General features: G+C 42.7%; 2 protein-coding genes across 5 annotated transcripts; one reads left to right on the top strand and one right to left on the bottom strand.

The window, feature by feature from the left end:
* The first annotated feature begins 3753 nt into the window (after nucleotides 1–3753).
* LOC120023239 (ovarian cancer G-protein coupled receptor 1) lies at nucleotides 3754–4809 on the top strand. Its single transcript, XM_038967283.1, has one exon. It carries the CDS (start codon nucleotides 3754–3756, stop codon nucleotides 4807–4809), a length of 1056 nt encoding a protein of 351 aa, XP_038823211.1.
* Nucleotides 4810–8678: 3869 nt separating this feature from the next.
* Nucleotides 8679–18462, bottom strand: dglucy (D-glutamate cyclase). Of its 4 annotated transcripts, none has more exons than XM_038967239.1 (12): nucleotides 18199–18460; nucleotides 17695–17808; nucleotides 16409–16562; nucleotides 15415–15613; nucleotides 15024–15174; nucleotides 14806–14928; nucleotides 14223–14693; nucleotides 14020–14119; nucleotides 13786–13934; nucleotides 13535–13654; nucleotides 11917–12077; nucleotides 8679–9459 (listed from the first exon to the last, which is right to left on the bottom strand). In XM_038967239.1, exons 2-12 carry the CDS (start codon nucleotides 17798–17800, stop codon nucleotides 9310–9312), a joined length of 1884 nt encoding a protein of 627 aa, XP_038823167.1. In that variant the 5' UTR covers nucleotides 17801–17808; nucleotides 18199–18460; the 3' UTR covers nucleotides 8679–9309. The 4 variants fall into 4 exon arrangements, with proteins under 4 accessions (XP_038823167.1, XP_038823168.1, XP_038823171.1 ...); XM_038967240.1 differs by lacking the exon at nucleotides 18199–18460 and adding an exon at nucleotides 18050–18073; XM_038967243.1 differs by lacking the exon at nucleotides 13535–13654 and having other exon boundaries at nucleotides 18199–18462.
* Nucleotides 18463–18971: the final 509 nt, after the last annotated feature.

Genomic DNA, 18971 nt, shown 5'->3' with positions numbered 1-18971 from the left:
TTTTTTTTTGAAGTACTGTTCGATGCTTAAACTATTGAACTATTTGATGTGCTAGACCTAAGGTATAATGCTTGCTTTAAATGTTTAGTTTTCTAAATCTAGAAAAACATGCCCTGTAGCATTTAATAGTGCTATAAAACAAAAATTAATTTTGGAGATTTGTTTTCCAAATTTAAATAATTATTGCCCAACAAGGCCTTTAAACACTTGTTGGGCAATAATTGTAAAAATGCCTTTTCTGGTGTCTGACGGAGTTGAGAGAAATCCAGTTAGTTGCATTTTATGAAAAAAGTAAAGAATGAGGTTGTGGGGTTACATGGTGTGATAGCTGATACTTTGGTCTGTCAAAAATATATATTTAAATATATATTTAAGGAAAATATTTGTGGGAAAAAATGTCAGATTGTCCAGTCTTTCAAGAGTCTGACCTACACAGTCCTCTTTATGACCATAACATAATGCCAGCCACATCCTGCAGAAAGGACAGGGGGGTTCTGTTATTGATCTAACATATTCATACTAGAAATCCTAATCCAATATCAATCAGTAGCTAATGTTCTGCATTGGACCATTAAGCATTTTACATCAAAAACAAACGTGTGTTTGTAATTGGATAATTGCAGTTAGTACCGCCCTTTTTCACTCTGCTTCAAAACATTTGATGCCTACTGAACACACCCCTTCCTACACTCATCAGTATCAGTTGTGATGGTTTATGGTTTTGTGTTGACTTATATCTCCATCTGCAGATGGGCCTATTCAGACATGTTATGAGAACAAAGGTAAGAGCAGAATAACTCTGATGGATATTTTCATTATGGAATATTATCACACAGTAGGAAGGACCTGTGAGGGTAATGATGCATTTTAATATTTCATCACTACATTCTTGATTATCATAATATTGATTTGAGATGAGAGCTCCTTGTTCTTCAGCAGCACATGTTACTACTCCAGGCATGAGTACAGTACACCTTGGGAACATGATCAAATGTTGTTTCCTATAGTTAATTTCTTGTATTTTGTGTTGCTTTAAAGTGCTTTGAGATTATGTAATGAGTAGTGCTATAAAAGTTGAATCGATTATCTTCCGTGTCCTGTTTCCATGGTCACCGTGCTGTCTTCCCTCTGTATTGACTGTCTTGTATTTCTGATATACAGCCTCAGTTGTTCCAGTTTAGGTTGCCAAGGTTACATGCATAGGGCTGTTGGCAGGCTCACTAGTCACCTGGTAGCAAGGCCTGGCCAATCGATAACTATGTAGGCCAGGCCAGCTAGTAGAGCACAGACCTCACCTGGCTGTGTCTGCCTGTGTGATGAACCAGAGGTAATTTCACATAGAACAGCAAAAGCTCTTGGGAAATCACATGAGCTAGTGTGTTGGATTCATCATGCCTGAACAGAGCAATGCCCTGTATTTTAATCATGGTCACACAATGAATTATTTTACAATGTTACTCGTGTAATTACAACATTACTACACAGGTATAATTGAATTTGATTTCAATAGGCTTATCATTGAGGTCAATTATTTATTTTTTTACAAAAGAGCATATGGCTGTGAAGTCATGACTGGGATGATGTTATCTTGATCTCTTCTATGTCCTGCAGGCCTGTTGTGTAGGGCTAGGCTATGTCTGAATTCTCCACCCTTCTCATGAAGTGTGCACTTGCATAGGATTGGTGTAAGAATTGGCAGGAGGCAGTTTCCTCCATTGCTAAATTAATGCAAGAAAGTGTGCAAGTGCACACTTCAGGAGATGGTTGGCAAATCAGGACATAGCCCTAGTCAGAGAAAGTGGGGAAAACTGTTCCCTGATCTCCTCATTCCTCCTGATGTCCCTCACAGGAGCACAGGAAAATCACTCTAATTGGTCTGGAGTTGTGGGGGAACACAAAACACACACACAGCAGAAATGGAGAAGCTATGGTGATCAAATCAAACTTTATTTGTCACATGCGTCGAATACAACAAGTGTAGACCTTACAGTGAAATGCTTACTTACAAGCCCTTAACCAACAGTGCAGTTCAAGTAGAGTTAAGAAAATATTTACCAAATAAACTAAAGTAACACAATAACATAACAATAACGAGGCAATATACAGGGGGTACCGGTACCGAGTCAGTGTGCGGGGGTACAGGTTAGAGGTAATTTGTACATGTAGGTAGGGGTGAAGTGACAATGCATAGATAATAAACAGCGAGAAGCAGCAGTGTACAAAACAAAGGGGGGGGGGGGGGGGGGTCAATGTAATTGTTTGTGGGCCATTTTATTAATTGTTCAGCAGTCTTATGGCTTGGGGGTAGAAGCTGTTCAGGAGCCTTTTGGTCCTAGACTTGGCGCTCCGGTACTGCTTGCCATGCGGTAGCAGAGAAAACAGTCTATGACTTGGGTGACTGCTGTCACTGACAATTTTATGGGCTTTCCTCTGACATTGCCTATTATATAGGTCCTGGATGTCAGGAAGCTTGGCCCGAGTGATGTACTGAGCCGTACACACTACCCTCTGTAGCGCCTTAGTCAGATACAGAGCAGTTGCCATAGCAGGCGGCGATGCAACCGGTCAGGATGCTCTCGATGGTGCAGCTGTAGAACTTTTTGAAGATCTGGGGACCAATGACAAATCTTTTCAGTCTCCTGAGGGGGAAAAGGTTTTGTCGTGCCCTCTCCATGACTGTCTTGGTGTGTTTGGACCATGATAGATAGTTGGTGATGTGGACACCAAGGAACTTGAAACTCTCAACCCGCTCCACTACAGCCCCGTTGATGTTCATGGGGGCCTGTTCGGCCTGCCTTTACCTGTAGTCTGCGATCAGCTTCTTAGTCTTGCTCACATTGAGGGAGAGGTTGTTGTCCTGGCACAATACTGCCAGTTCTTTGACCTCCTCCCTATAGGCCGTCTCATCGTTGTCTGTGATCAGGCCTACCACTGTTGTGTCGTCAGCAAACTTAATGATGGTGTTGGGGTCGTGTTTGGCCACGCAGTCGTGGGTGAACAGGGAGTACAGAAGGGGACTAAGTACACACCCGAGGGGCCCTATTGTTGAGGATCAGCATGGCAGACGTGTTGTTGCCAACCCTTACCACCTAGGGGCGGCCCGTCAGGAAGTCCAGGATTCAGTTGCAGAGGGAGGTGTTTAGTCCCAGGGTCCTTAGCTTAGTGATGAGCTTCGTGGGCATTCTCACATAGGTGTTCCTTTTGTCCAGGTGGGAAAGGGCAGTGTGGAGTGCAGTAGAGATTGGGTCATCTGTGGATCTGTTGGGGCGGTATGCCATTTGATGCACATGAAGTAGTAACTTCACCCTGATTCCAAACACCTCACAGATTACAATAGATTTCCTGTCTGAATACTGCAGTGAGAGTAATATGTGTGTACTGCCAATGTTTTTTTGCACACTTTTATAATAAGCAAAGATGACACTTATGAGTAAAACTTGCCAATAGTTGCAACTGTAACATACTGGTATGTTATTTCAAGATGTGAGTGGCCATTGCTAATTCCAGTTGAGTTAAGATTGTCACAGTCTGCTGGTGAAGCATTGTTCTTAGAATGATATATTTAGACATGGACTATCAGATTACTCTCATTGTATGTATTTTCATTTCAGGACATTGACTTGTTGGGTTTTTTTCTCTTCCAGAGCTGAGTTGGAGATATGGCCTTTGTGTTGAGTCAACCTAACCATGGGTCTCACAGCCTGGTAGTGTGTGGGTGCTACTACTAACAGAAAGGAACATGGCATTTGGGCCATGTCTGGCATGACGATGAACATGTTTAAGGTTGAGTCGGACTACATTAACTGCACCATCAGCCATGAGATCCACCAGTACCTGTTCTCTGGAGCCTACATCCTGGTCCTTCTGATCGGCGTGCCCACCAACGCCTTCTCCCTCTACCACGCCTGGCTGCAGCTGAGAGCCAAGAACGAGCTGGGGGTCTACCTGCTCAACCTGACCATGTCGGACCTCCTCTACCTGGCCTCGTTGCCTCTCTGGCTGCAGTACATCTTCCAGGGAGATGACTGGAGCCAAACGGAGTGGCTGTGCCAACTGTGTGGCTTCCTGCTCTATGAAAACATCTATATTAGTATAGGGTTCTTATGTTGTATCTCTATAGACCGTTACCTGGCTGTGGTGTACCCGTTCCACTTCACAGCATTCCGGAGCATGCGGGCAGCTACATTGGCCAGTGCGTTCATCTGGCTGAAAGAGATTGCCGTGGGCGTGGTCTTTTTCAGACACAAGGAACTAAGCACTGACCGCACCAACCAATCGATTTGCTTTGAGCACTACCCCATGCAACCGTGGGAGTACCCAATTAACTACTACCGTTTCTCTGTTGGCTTCCTGTTCCCCCTGGGCATCTTGTCCGTGTCGTATTTCAGAGTCCTGCGGGCAGTCAGGAAAAGCACTGGCACTCAGAGCGCCCAGAAGACCCGTATCAAGCACCTGGTGACCAGCACCATTGTCATCTTCCTGGTATGTTTCTCTCCGTACCACGTGTTCCTGCTGCTGCGTACTGTCTTTGAGAGGGACTGCCCCTTCATCATCAGTATCTTCAACTACTATCACTTCTCCCTGCTGCTCACTAGCTTCAACTGTGTGGCCGACCCGGCGCTGTACTGCTTCGTCAGTGAGAGCGCCCAGCAGGGGATCCAGCAGGCCCAGGAGGCCTGTACCCAGGCCCTCTGCTGCAGCTGCCACAGGGGACAGCACAGCCCTGTTACCGCCACCACCACGGGGACAGACTCCAACGAGAATGGGACAACAACCGTCACACCGCTGACACAGAACCAGACGATCTAGCAGTAATATAAATAATACATGGGTTTTATAAAGTTCTTTGGAAGGACCTAAAGATGCTTGAATAGTAGTCTAGGAGCTGGAACCAGATTTGGGTAAGAGGGATGGTGGGAAAAATACTGACAGTGACATGGAACATTCTGCAATGAGATTGTGATGATTGTCATTCTGCGATGAGATAAGTGTTATAGCAGTGCTACAACAGTGTTTTAAGGTATTGTTTTTTGTTTTTAATTTTACCACGCTTTCTTTTGAGATAGTTTTGAGTTCAAAACTAACTCTATATAGGCTAGCAAATTTCTTCCTGTAACATTTTGTTTCTATCTCTCATCACATTATTTAATATTAATTCTCAGGTTTTTAAATCCCAGACGGTGATTTCAGGAGTGACTGACTTCATACCTATCAGCACAGATCAGACATATCAACACGTGACCTAATTTATCTCTATCGTAGGTCCTCTAGGATTTTTGGGTTAGATTCTTGCTGCTCAATATCTGTGAATCGCTCCCATTTCAGGGGTATGTAAAGGATTCCTCAACTTAGCTCAGATTCATAAATGACAGTGTGTAGAGCATAAACAAAAATACATACAAACAGTGAGCTCCAAAAGTATTGGGGCAGTGACAATTTCTGTTGTTTTGGTTCTGTAATTCAGCACTTCGGATTTTAAGTCATACCCCACCAAAAATGCTAACCTCCCCAGTTATTGTAATGGTGAGAGGTTAGCATGTCGTGGGGGTATATTTATGCCTCTAACTTTCTCTCTAATCATTATTCATGATTCATTCAGGTTTATCTGTAATCATGGTTGCATCCACATTAATGTTAAGTGTTAAGAAACCTATACTATTCTTATTTACAATAAAAGTGACTCCAAAAGGACACATTATTTACCATTAATTTCTATTGGGCACAAAATAATCTGAAACACATTCAAAACAAACAGCAAATGCATCCAACAAGTTTATATAGTTACAATCTTAACGTAGTAAAGATGTGCTAGGAATATTGGACCAAATACATCACTTTTTAATACTTTATTACAGATAATAGTGGATTTGTCCTCTGAAATGCAGCTACTATGTACAAAAAGTGCTGTAATTTCTAAACAGTTCACCTGAAAAGGATGGATGAAAATGCCCTCAAATTAAAGCTGACAGTCTGCTCTTTAACCTTCATAGTCATTGTATCCTTTCAAATCCAAAGTCCTGGAGTACAGAGCCAAAACAACAACAAATGTGTCACTGTCCCAATACTTTTGGAGCTCACATAAATGCATACATACACAGGTTTAGAGCCTTAACAGAAATTCATTAATTTTGAATGTTATGTTGTTTTTGTGCATCTCTGAGTGATGTCCTATTGATTCCCGGGTCATTTCATGTTTTAATGTGTATCTGAACTATTGCCGTTCAAGCAGGCAGAAATACAGCCGATATGACAAGTTATGCATAATTTAAAAGTTCAATATCTTGAAAACTTGATTTCTGGCAGGCATAACATTTGGTGACTCTATCAACAGAGGACCAATTAAACAAATACCAAAAGATAGATTTTAAGTGGATTATTCCAGCGGCGTCAAGCTCAGTAGTACCCCACATGAGGACCAGCACAGCTGACCTCTCACCTTTCACACTCTGCACAGATTTTCTGCTGCATGTTTCCCCTCCTTACATTGGTATTTTTACTTTTTTAAGTACCAGATCTTCCCAAAGCAGAAGGACATAGGAAAAGAGGCTTTTCAATGGTGAATGAGGCAGTTGTACATCACCTAAGGATAGACTGGTTGTTCTAAGGATGATGATGATGAATTGGAACATGTAAGGCAAACATACAGAGATAATAAATCATGGGTGAATAACTTCATACAGTAGGAGACTGTAACAATAGTGTTGACTCATACGTCGCTATCAGCCCAGGGTCTCTAATGGTATCAAATGTAATATTTGTTCAAATATTGTATGTGTATATGTATGCATGTCACTTTAACCACACAATAAGAACACATATATCTGTAGAGTAATGTTCAAAGTCTATTTTTGTAGATATGTCTTAACCAATTCATGGGTTTAATGTTCTCTTCTCTTGTTGAATTCTTGTTATTTGAAAGATTTGCTTTGAGACCATGTGGTCTTGCTTGACGTTAGCAGTGACACACTGTATTCAGTGACACACTGTATTCAGTGATGCAGGAAATGCATTCTTGTTGCGTAGGATAGTTGCTGTTACATGACTTTTATTCTACTTCTGCTGAAGTTATGAACCCTTGCTGTTTTTCTTTTCATTTGGTCTCATTGGACATTTTCTCAGCACATCTCTCATATTTACAACATCAATATTAAAATGCTGCCATAATGTGTCAGGATTCTTCTGTGTCAGGATTCTTCTGTAGAGTTAAGGTGTCTTCCTCTGGGATTGTGCTCTCTGGAAGAGTGGGCTTTCCTGTATTTGTTTCTCCAAGATTTGATGCATTCATTTGCATCTTATTCAGATTGCTCATCTGATGTCTTAGGCATGAAACAAATTGTCTTGTATGTTCTCATTTTTCACACTTTTGCCACCTTGTAGGAGTTTGAGGCAGATGCAACTAAAGCCATTCCTCTATCACGTCAACTATCTCTCTCACCTGTGAAGGAGTCGTCCCAGAAACAACCAGTTAGTTAACTTTGCCTTGGCAGTTGGAATTTGATTCAAAATAGAACTACACACTCAAACACAACTAATGCATTAAACTCCAAACACACTTGAAGCAGATCCGTGCGTACACACACACAGCTCAGTGGGACTAGAGTTGAATTGACACTAATTGTCAGCGTCCTGTTTTTGTTGGGCTGAAATTGTTCAGTTCTGCATTTTAACATTTATTTTATCAAGTAAGCAACTCATTAATTCGATCATCGAGTAATGCTAAACATTCTCAGGTGTAACCAGTCGCTAGCGAAGAAAAAGCATTGGTTTGTTTATTAACCTAGCAACAGAAGCCTCCTTGGACGACACTAACTTTACTTTGGCTGAACCTAGAAGGAAAGGGCTTCATTTGGAAAGGTCAAACCTAATATCATTGCTTTCTATCATAACCATGTTAGATAAGAAAACCATAGATAAACAAACTGTGTGACATAAGGACTAGAAACAAGAGTAGGAGCATAATGTTGGATTGAATTATTTGGCTGGAGAATTCAATATGTCTTCAGTCTTTGCGGGGTTGCCTGAAACCATACCATGTGTTTGTCAGACAGTGTTGACGGTAAGATGTGTGTGTGAAAGGTTGTTTTAGACAGATCTGTGAGTGACCTTGGCTGCGGAGGGAGGAAGTAAGGGAGAAGGTGGGATATTTAGGGAGGGTGGCCCCTAACATGGCACACACTGGCACTGACAGTAGATGAAATCATGTTTCAGTGGAGCTCTGGTTCTAATCAGATAACAGCACTTTGATTACTTTCCAAATTATTATTACATGATTTAACAGTATGTAGTGTATTAAAATAAATAATCACAAGTGATTATGATTTTGAATACAAATGTCATTAACACCATTAATATTAGTGAGACAGTGTGTTGAGTAACTTTAAACAATATCTCTGAAGAATTACAGAGAGTTTTTAGGACAGGTTTCAGTGGTACTCTGCTCTTAGCAAGTGTTTTGCTCACCGACTCATAGCTAAGGAAGACAAAAAGTTACCAAGCCAGTATTTCTGGTGAGTAAAACACACAGACCCCTCTGACTTTTAGCTGGAGACGAAGTGTTAGTAGCATAGCACAGTTGGAAGTGTGCCACAAAGGCAGTCAACTGTCCCTGAGAGCAGTCTGCCTTCGGAACTGTGCGTGCGTGACTGATTCTCTATTTGGTTATATTAATTTGGTCCTACTAATCAACACAAGATGATTTTAATAACAAAAAAAGAATACTTTTCAACACAAGATATTTGAGAGATTGGGAATTGTGATATTCAAGGTCTATATCAAACTAAAAACAGTTGTATATAGTTCTAATCTAGTGCCTTGTTTATAATAGAATTAAGATCACAAAGCTATAAAAATCAACTTGGTTTATGGCGTTGTCTGATATCAGGCTTTAGCTTGTAATATTATAGTAACATAATATATCCAAAGCAACTTAGTCATGCATGAAACATTTTATGTATGGGTGGGCCCGGGAATCGAACCCCCTACCCTGGCAGTACAAGCGCCATGCTCTACCAACTGAGCTACAAAAGGACAAAGGTTTTTAATTTATGAAGTTCGTAATAAACGTTGGGGAGCAATCAAATGCACAGCTGCAGACAACTCCAACTCCACACTTCTCAGTTTGATCCAAACATGACAGCATTGGCTTCCACCTGGTCACAGACCAAGGACCATCCCCAATCGTTGGGGGTGGTGTGGTGGATACGGAGGAGGGGATGCGAATGACAGCAACGGCATGGTATTTTCACTTCTCTGCGTGGGTTGGTGGTGTGTTCACTACTTTGCATAGGTGGAAGTTTATAAGGTGTAGTTTCACTTTCTCTGTGAGGTGCGGTCCCTGAGCTTTATGATGAGGTCAGAGTGTGTGGGGTGAAAGGACAGGCCGTCCACCTCCATGCCCAAGGTTCCTGTCTTTCCGCTGCGGACACCATGTTGCACCAGGATGGACAGCATCTCCTCCTCCTGTGGCATGGCAAACAGAGACCGATGACACAGGTTTAAATATAGCAGACTTGCCTAGTTAAATAAAGGTTAAATTTTAAAAATCTACACACAATACCCCATAATGACAAGACAAAAACAGGTTTTAGACATTTTTGCAAATGTATTTAAAATAAACTGATAAAACATTTACATAAGTATTCAGACCCTTTACTCAGTACTTTGTTGAAGCACCTTTTGGCAGCGATTACAGCCTCGAGTATTCTTGGGTATGACACTACAAGCTTGGTACACCTGTATTTGGAGAGTTTCTCCCATTCTTCTCTGCAGATCCTCTCAAGCTCTGTCAGGTTGGATGGGGAATGTCACTGCACAGGTATTTTCAGGTCTCTCCAGAGATGTTTGATCGGGTTCAAGTCCGGTCTCTGGCTGGGCCACTCAAGGACATTCAGAGACTTGTCCCGAAGCCATTCCTGCTTTGTCTTGGCTGTGTACTTAGGGTCGTTGTCCTGTTGTAAGGTGAACCTTTGCCCCAGTCTGAGGTCCTGAGAGCAAGATCTCATCAAGGATCTCTCTGTACTTTGCTCTGTTAATCTTTCCCTTGATCCTTACTAGTCTCCCAGTCCCTGCCACTGAAAAACATTCCCACAGCATGATGCTGCCACCACACGCTTCACCGTAGGGATAGTATTGGCCAGGTGATGAGTGGTTCCTGGTTTCCTCCAGATGTGACGCTTGAGATTCAGGCCAAGGAGTTCAATCTTGGTTTCATCAGACCAGAGAATATTGTTTCTCATGGTCTGAGAGTCCTTTAGGTGCCATTTGGCAAACTCCAAGCGGGCTGTCATGTGCCTTTTACTGGAGGAGTGGCTTCAGTCTGGCCACTCTACCATAAAGGCCTGATTGGTGGAGTGTTGCAGAGATGTTTGTCCTTCTGTAAGGTTCTCCCAACTACACAGTTGAACTCTGGAGCTCTGTCAGAGTAACCATTGGATTCTTGGTCACCTTCCTGACCAAGGCCCTTCTCCTCTGATTGCTCAGTTTGGCCAGGCGGCTAGCTCTAGGAAGAGTCTTGGTGTTTCCAAACTTCTTCCATTTAAGAATGATGGAGACCACTGTGTTCTTGTGGACCTTCAAAGCTGCAGAAATATTACCTTTCCCCTGATCTGTGCCACGACACAATTCTGCCTCGGAGCTCTACAGACAATTCCTTTGACCTCATGTCTTGGTTTTTGCTCTGACATGCACTGTCAACTGTTGGACCTTATAGACAGGTGTGTGCCTTTCCAAATGTCCAATCAATTGAATTTACCACAGATGGACTCCAATCAACTTGTAGAAACAGCTCAAGGATGATCAATGGAAACAGGATGCACCTGAGCTCAATTTAGAGTCTTATAGCAAAGGGTCTGAATACTTATGTAAATAAGGTATCTGTTTTTTATTTTTAATACATTTGCAGAACCAATCTAATAACCTGTTTTCACTTTGTCATTATTGGGTATTGTGTGTAGATTGATGAGATGTTTTATTTAATCAATGTTAGAATTAGACCGTAACGTAACAAAATGTGGAGAAAGTCAAGGGGTCTGAATTACAGTGCTCGTCTCACTGCAACCTGCTCATGCACTGTTTAACCATCACTTCGACGCTTCCCAAGTACTGTAATACAGATACTGTAAAGACGTTTTAGAGCGGTGTCAAAATAAGAATATTATGAGATGGCTTAAATGCTAGTTGTGAGTTAGTTGAGTTAAACATCTGTGTCAAGTGCTGTATACATCTCACAACACTGGGCATCTGTTCCTAATCCTATTGAAAATAAGCAGTGTTTTAAATTAAAAGGTTGGCTTGCAAAAGTATATGCCCTATCTATAGCAAAATGTGGCAAGCTGTAAAGAGAGGAGGCCGGGATAGGGGCCAGCATAGCTTGCCACATTTTGCTATAGATAGGGCATATACTTTTGCAAGCCAACCTTTTAATTTAAAACACTGCTTATTTTCAATAGGATTAGGAACAGATGCCCAGTGTTGTGAGATGTATACAGATGTATATGTTAATGACACATTGGCTTTGCTGGGGTTCTGAAGTGGTCTGAGAGTTCACCACGCATACAAAAATGTCCAGAATGTGGCGGCCCGGCCTATTCTCTAGGGACTCTGTCTGCACCTCACTATAATGATCTCACTGTGACAGTGGATGGCCTCTGCTCTGACCCCATGCCTAAGATCTGCATGTAGTGAAGCATAGATATACCTAGAGACACATAGACATAGAATTTGTTTGGCCTAGAGCCGGGCCTGGACATTCTTACCTTGACTACATCCCTGGCCCAGTTCAACGGATATAAAACGCTTTTGATACAGCGGTGGTGTAAACATTTTTGTGCAGACAAACTCAACATTATCAGTTGTATCACAACCGTTGTCAAATGTATTGTTCTTAAGTTATACAGTGTGATCTAGGAACTACCGTACCTTGGCTACAGAGGGCAGGCTAGCAGCCCAGGCCTGGTGCTGGTCCTGGGTAGGTGGGTGAGGCTGGCCCAGGCCTTTGTGGCGGTACCGCTGATGGATGGGACAGAGACTGAGGATGTACAGAGCACAGGCCATGCCATAGCCTCCCCAGTTAGACACTCCTACATCCCAGAGACAGGGGTAGAGACGAAGAACAGGATGAGATTCAAAACAGTTTTACAACTTCAATTTTTCTCAGTCTCCCTCATACACTCTCTTAATGATGCTGTCTCATGACCTAATGAGATTTTTTAAAGATAAACACAAATGGTTATACACTGGGCGCAGATGTCAGTTCAACGTCTAGTTTTTCATGTCATTGGATTAACGTTAAAAGTTGGGTGAAAAAAATACTAAATGCCCTTACGTTGTTGACTTTCTACAAATCCAATCAGTTTTTCACATTGATTCAACATCACATTTATTTAACCCTTATTTTACCAGGTAAGTTGACTGAGAACACGTTCTCATTTACAGCAGCAACCTAGGGAATAGTTACATTGATGATTAGGTGGCCACGAAGGCCAGATTGGGAATTTAGCCAGGACACCGGGGTTAACAACCCTACTCTTACAATAAGTACCATGGGATCTTTAGTGACCACAGAGAGTCAGGACACCCGTTTAACATCCCATCCTAAAGACGGCACCCTACACAGGGCAATGTCCCCAATCACTGCCCTGAGGCATTGGGAATTTTTTTCGACCCTCCAACACCACTTCCAGCAGCATCTGGTCTCCCATCCAGGGACTGACCAGGACCAACCCTGCTTAGCTTCAGAAGGGTGGTATGCTGCTGGCACGGATGTTGAAACAATGTTGATTCAATCAGTTTTTGCCCAGTGGGTTGTCTCTCTTGTCTGCAAGTGTAAACTTCTCAACATAATAAGTTGGGCCACTTTATCAAGTTTAAGTGTTGTGTGTGTAAAGTATTTATTGGAAATCTTACTCGCCGAATGCTGTGTGAATAATCTATTGTTGTGTGTGTGTTGTCTGAGATGAGCCGGACACTTTTTCTTCTCTGGTCAGCTGAAGCAAGAAACTACTTCTGCTCTGACCGATGATTCATGGTGAGAGGATGTTGAGGTGAGAGTGTCTGACTGTTTCAGTGTGTGTGTGTGTGTATTCTGAGGTGAACCGGACAGTTTCTCTTCTCCTCTGGTCAGCTGACGCAAGAAACTACTTCTGCTCTGACCTCTGATTCATGGTGAGAGGATGTTGGTGAGAGCGTGTCTGACTGTTTCAGTGAGCATGTCTGTGGTGGTGACACTGTCCTGCAGTAGCACACAGCCTGACTATATGGAATGCAGTTCATAACACACAACCCTTGATCAAACCTGAGACAACCATCCTTCTGCCTGCAGTTATATCCCTTGGCCTGCAGAGGGCATTGGAGAATGAGCTCCAATCTGCTCATTGTAAATCTAAACGCGGTATCTAATCAGTAACGAATTACATTTAGAAAGTAACATACCCAGCCCTTAATATAATATAGTAAATAATCCTGTAAGGATGGTCGCTAAAGGCAATTTGAAACGTAAATAAATAAAGTCCAAATGAATACATCATTAATTCCCAACCTGCAGTGATGGCAAAATCAGCAGCCACGTCACAGGCTATCAGGCTCCCATTGGGCATGTGTTCTCTCACTGCCTCCTTCACCTTGCCCATGCCCAGCTCGTTCCCGCCATCTCCTATCCCTATTTATACACACACACACACACTTAAGTCTGTATTGAGACATGCATATTGTTCTACAGATCTGTGTGCATAGCGGGTGGACCTTTCAGTAGCTTACCTGAATACCAAACTCCATAGTATCTGTACCAACCTGTGGTGCTGATGCCAGGGATGGTGCTGGCTGTGGTGAATAGATCATCTATAGGGTCCACCAGGTGTTTGATGTTCACTCCTCTCATATTGTAGTAGTTCCCATCAGACGCTCTGCCACTGCGCTCTATTGCCACCAAGTGGTCAAACCTGAGCATAACAGACAAAATACTAAATTGACCCACGTGAATAGGATGGAGTGAAAGGTGTGCGTGTTGAAAGCTGAGGTCATCACCTGGGCTTTTTATGGTCTCCGTTATGACACAGGAAGTACAGTGCTGAGTCTGGGCTGTTGCCTTGGTAACTGAGTAATGGTACAGCTGTCTTTATCACACCTAGAAACACAAACAGGTTGGAGGTCAGCCAAACATATGGAGCTAAACTGACAGAATTCTGTATAGAGTCAGGGCTAGGGCACACATACGCCAAACCATGTACCTTTCTTCACTGCATCTTCCATAATCCTCTGATTCATCTCCAGGGCACGGTGATCCGTCACTATAGCAACCTCCTTCTGAAGGGCCTGGAGGGTGGCTGCTATGGCGATGGCTCCGGGGGGCCCGTCTGTCTCCTCAGGGGGGTTGTGTGTGTAGTGGGTGGGGAACCCCGTAGTGATGAGCACAGATGAGGAGTGGGAGAGGGACAGGCAAGACCTCAGCAACTCATCCTGGACAAACAATGCACGGATACCCCTCTCTCCTGGGTCCTCGCCAATGATCTTCTCCAGGTCTCGTATGCTCTGGACTACAGCCTTGGACGCCACACTGAAATGCAAAGGCTGCTGGGAGATGGAGAAAGTCAGAGGGCATTGGTCAGGCTCAGGGGTGGATGTGGACGCAGAGACGGATGAGTCCTCTCGATCAGTGAGGAACATGCAGCCTGGAGAGTGGGTGAATGCCAGTGTGGGCTCTGAGGAGGAAGAAGAAGACTTTATTGTCCATTGTCAATGGGAAACCAACACCATATGTGTCTTGTTAGCCAGTTATGCAGTAATAAATATTACAACCAGACAGCCACTCACTGCAACTCTGGACAGCCTCCACACCAGTGACCCCACAGGCCCAGAACGCAGGTACATCTCCTGGGCAAAGGGCCACCGGGTCCCCATACTCCGGCCTGGATACGTCCTGGATCCCCAGCACAGCTGTGATGAGATGGTGCAGAGTCAGACAGGATGTAAATTGCTAGAAGAGGCCTTTTGGTTTTCTACAAACAAAGGACCCATCTGCAGTTGTGTACCTGGGTCCCCGATGTGGATGGGTCCTCCATGGGCCAGAGGGGTCAGGTGAGTGATCTGGGCCACAATGTCCAGCTTCTCCTCAGGTACTGGTCTCATAGTCACCACCATAGGGCACTGGAACTGACCCACTCCTCTACACTGGAGAGATGTCTGCAGAGGGACAGTGTATTAAAATGCAGGCCTAAATTATGTGCTTTACTCATTGTGTACATTGTAAGTCTTGTCTCTTGAACTATGCATATGTTTGTCTCCAAATCAGAAATAATATGGTAATTACGAGCCTGTGAAAAAGAATGTCCTTCTTGGTGGAAAATCACTTTATTCTGTTCTGTTGGCACAGTGAGTCGCTCCGGATGTCTACCTGGCAGAAACCCTCCTTCCCAGTCTCACCCTGAACATGCTGACATTACAGTTCTGCTCCACATTTCGGACAGGGACCCCGGCCTCCCGCAGTGTCCTCTCAAAGCTGAAGCTACAGCCCAGGTAGAAGCTGACCATGTCCTGGAGCTGACCGCTGTAGGACATCAGGCTGGACACTCTGGATACCAGCAGGCCGTCCTTAAACACACAGTACTGGGGACAGTCCACTCTGTGGAGAAGTAGACGTATAGAAATGCTTTTGATATTGTACTACTGTTTGTTTTTGTTCTATCATTGTAAAGCAACTTTGGTTCCTTGACAGACAGACGCAGCAAAAGAGCTAGGAATAGACTGGAGAGGCTGTTTGAATGCTATTTACTGTTGATCAAACAGAAATCTCATTGTCTAGTGAATAGGAAGTGGAAAATACTCTGGTACGGTTTCCTTTCCTGAGAACATGGACTAGAGCCTACATTCACACAGCGCAGCCTGTTTTTATTGAAAGTCTCTACACACACAGACAACAACACTAGCTTTACTGCAGTGTGAAAGGTTAGAAAACAATGGGGGAAGATGAATGGGTACATTTCTCAGTTAAAAAATGTGCCATAAACGCAGGGTCATGTCCTGGAAATAATTACATGAATACAAGACAGAGATTATCCTCAAGCGTTAAATCTACACGGCGACTCAGAGTAGACTTTGCCCGGCCTGAACTGCTATATTCTGAACAGACATCTTCTCTGCACATAAAATAACCTCACATGGTTAGTCAAGGGATTGTTTCAAGACATAAAAATGACCATCAAAGTCACAACTCTCTTGAGTTAGCATCACATGAATGCCTCCCTAGATTCAGGAATACCCCCATAATAACATTAAATATAACCAATTCAAGATGGTGCAGTCTCTGTAGGCTTATTGTGTGATGTGTTTGTTTGTATCATGTAGTGTCCATGTTATATTGTTGCATTTGTATTGTAATGGTTGTCAGATTTTGTGTTAGGGGTGTTTCAGTCAGTACCTGATGTCTGCGTCTGCAGCGAGAGGTAGACAGCCCCACTCCCCAGGCTGACTCCTGTACAGCAGGGGCAGGGGGCTGGGGTTGGCGTGGCAGAATGCCTCGAAGTCATCAGCTAGGCTCTTATGGAGGATCACCACATTAGCCTGCTGGTAGCCTGTCAATCAGACGTTGATGATGAAAAGGAATATTGAGTCAGATTGTACACTGAATTGTATTGCATTGTTTGATTCAGATGTGTGCCTCTCTATAAAGACTGGGGGAGAGAAAGTGAGGAAGTTAAATGTTTGAGCTTGTTCAGTGCATGAGGTTGCATTCAATAATTAACCATTACATCAAAGATTCTAACTGACAGTAGTCACACAAAACGTACTGCACTGTGGGTCTATAGAACAATATGTTACTTTCTTATCCTTTGTTGCCATCCTGAACGCCCTAAATGTAAACGTCACTCTGACGATACAGCTGGTTGATTTTCAAGCAGTATTGTGATATTTAAGCAATAAGGCACAAGGGTGTGTGGTATGGCCAATATATGGCCAATGCAAATTAATTACTTAAAAATCATACAATGTGATTTTCTGGATTTTTGTTTTAGATTTCGTCTCTCACAGTTGAAGTGTACCTATGATAAAAATTAGACCTCTACATGCTTTGTAAGTAGGAAAACCTGCAAAATCGGCAGTGTATCAAATACTTGTTCTCCCCACTGTATATGTCGTACCTACCTGCAGCAAGTCCAGAAGTGTTCTCTATGCCATGGGTTTTCTTACGGATCAGAGCCCTTAGTGCACTAGAGCTCATAACAGACTGACACTTAAACATCTCTACTGACCTGGCTCAGCTACTGTTGCCTCTCACCCTACTGCTGTCTTGTAGAGGGTGCGCTATATTGGTTAATTTGTCAATGGGTGTCAGATGTAGGCTAATCTCATTGACCAAACGCCTCCTCCAAATGCTTAGCCTTAGAATGGACGAGTTTTGATATCAGGCTACTGTAGCGACACTGGCCAGACAGATTTATATACTGAGTCAATGTGAGACTTCAAGTCTGGCAAGCGAGAGATACTACTGTAGCTGGAATTAGGTAATGGGTTACATATTCACATACAGCTAGGTGATGGAATCAACTTCCTAAACTAATGATTGACCTGGGTCCTCAAAATAGAAAACTGACATTTGCTGAAAAGATAAATGTCTATTGCCTGTTTTCTCATTGATTGGATTTGATCGATTCTGGTGATCAACATATTAAACTCGATGAAAGTGGAGTTACTTGGATGTTTTACCTGAGCACGTTCTAGTGGTGGTGGCCTTTACACACACTAGTCTTTGCACTGGATACCGTCGAATTGAGTTGGTGAGTGATCTTATACCTTGCCACGCCTGAAACATGCTCAAACCTGAAATGAGAGGTAGACAAAAAGCACACAGGCCTATTCAAAATGCATCTAAAATACTTTATTTGGGGTAATCAATCATTTCAAAACGGTGACATCCGAGTGGCTAGCTAATGCTATTCAAATTTGGCTGAAAAGTGTTGTAATAATTATACAAAGAGGTTTGAGTTTATTATGTAAGTGCAAAGTGGGAGGCATACGCATGCGTCCTCTTTAACATGATACATGTATAACCTATGCATACCATACAACTTATGTTTACGAATAATAGTAGTTAGCACATGATAAGAAAATATATAAGCTTCTTGTCGATGTTTCAGTGTGCATGATAAAAGGAAGTGGAAAGCGCAAAGCAAACTATTTCCGATATAAACCGCTCTGAATGCATGGTACCTGGGGAGGAATGTTTTTAGTAGTAGCTAATGCATATTCCCAAAAACGAATTTGGAAGCAAAAAATAATAATCTTGCAAATGGCAATAACGTTACTTCCGCTCAATCCGTGCACTTGGATTCCACTAGATAGCACAGCCACAAAGTCAAAATCGTAAAGATTCCTCAAAACAAAATATTTTGGTATTAATTTAAGGTTATGGTAAGGCATAAGGTTAGCAGTGTCGTTAGGTTTAAAATCACATTTTAAGATGAGAAAGTGTAGAAATAGGCGGGGTTTATGGCTGTGACTCTGGTAAATAGTGACGACTACTGACCTTGGGTGTTTTCATGTTTGGGTTTTCTTCTCGCGAGAATCTAGGCAATACTGGATCAGAAATCTCACAGTGGACCCAATTCCATAACAATGAAATTGAAGAGTGGGTAATAGATCTGTAATTTTCATTGAAAGCAAGCGGTAGATCAGTTCAATGTGCGTCTTTTATATGCTTCCCGTTCTTAAGTTTAGTTATTGCGTCTTTTACTTTTAGTTTTGTGCACCAGCTTCAAATGGCAAAAAATACGTTATTTTTCGTTATGTAAAATATATTTAGATATTACAATGACTACTTGCTTGTTTTGCCACATAAACTGAAATTAGGCGAACTATTAGAATTTTAGCAACCAGGAAATGGCGGAGCGATTTCTGCATAGTGCATTTTTAACTCATTCCATCCATCATCCATAAGATATACTAAACAAAAATATAAATGCAACAATTTCAACGATTTTACT

Source organism: Salvelinus namaycush, chromosome 28, assembly GCF_016432855.1.
Source record: "Salvelinus namaycush isolate Seneca chromosome 28, SaNama_1.0, whole genome shotgun sequence".
In the NCBI taxonomy this organism is placed as follows: Eukaryota; Metazoa; Chordata; class Actinopteri; order Salmoniformes; family Salmonidae; genus Salvelinus; species Salvelinus namaycush.
The sequence above is the reverse complement of the archived record's forward strand: the minus strand, read 5'-3'. Positions and strand labels throughout refer to the sequence as shown.

What these genes read in the sequence shown, in the direction of transcription:
- LOC120023239 (XM_038967283.1), top strand. Translation starts at nt 3,754, where the DNA reads ATGTCTGGCATGACGATGAACATGTTTAAGGTTGAGTCGGACTACATT.
- dglucy (XM_038967239.1), bottom strand. Translation starts at nt 17,800, where the DNA reads ATGTTTCAGGCGTGGCAAGGTATAAGATCACTCACCAACTCAATTCGA. An exon ending in GGAGGCTGTCCAGAGTTGCA is followed by an intron (nt 14,694 to 14,805) that starts GTGAGTGGCTGT and finishes CTTCCTCCTCAG; the next exon opens with AGCCCACACTGGCATTCACC. An exon ending in TGATTTTGCCATCACTGCAG is followed by an intron (nt 12,078 to 13,534) that starts GTTGGGAATTAA and finishes TCTGGGATGTAG; the next exon opens with GAGTGTCTAACTGGGGAGGC.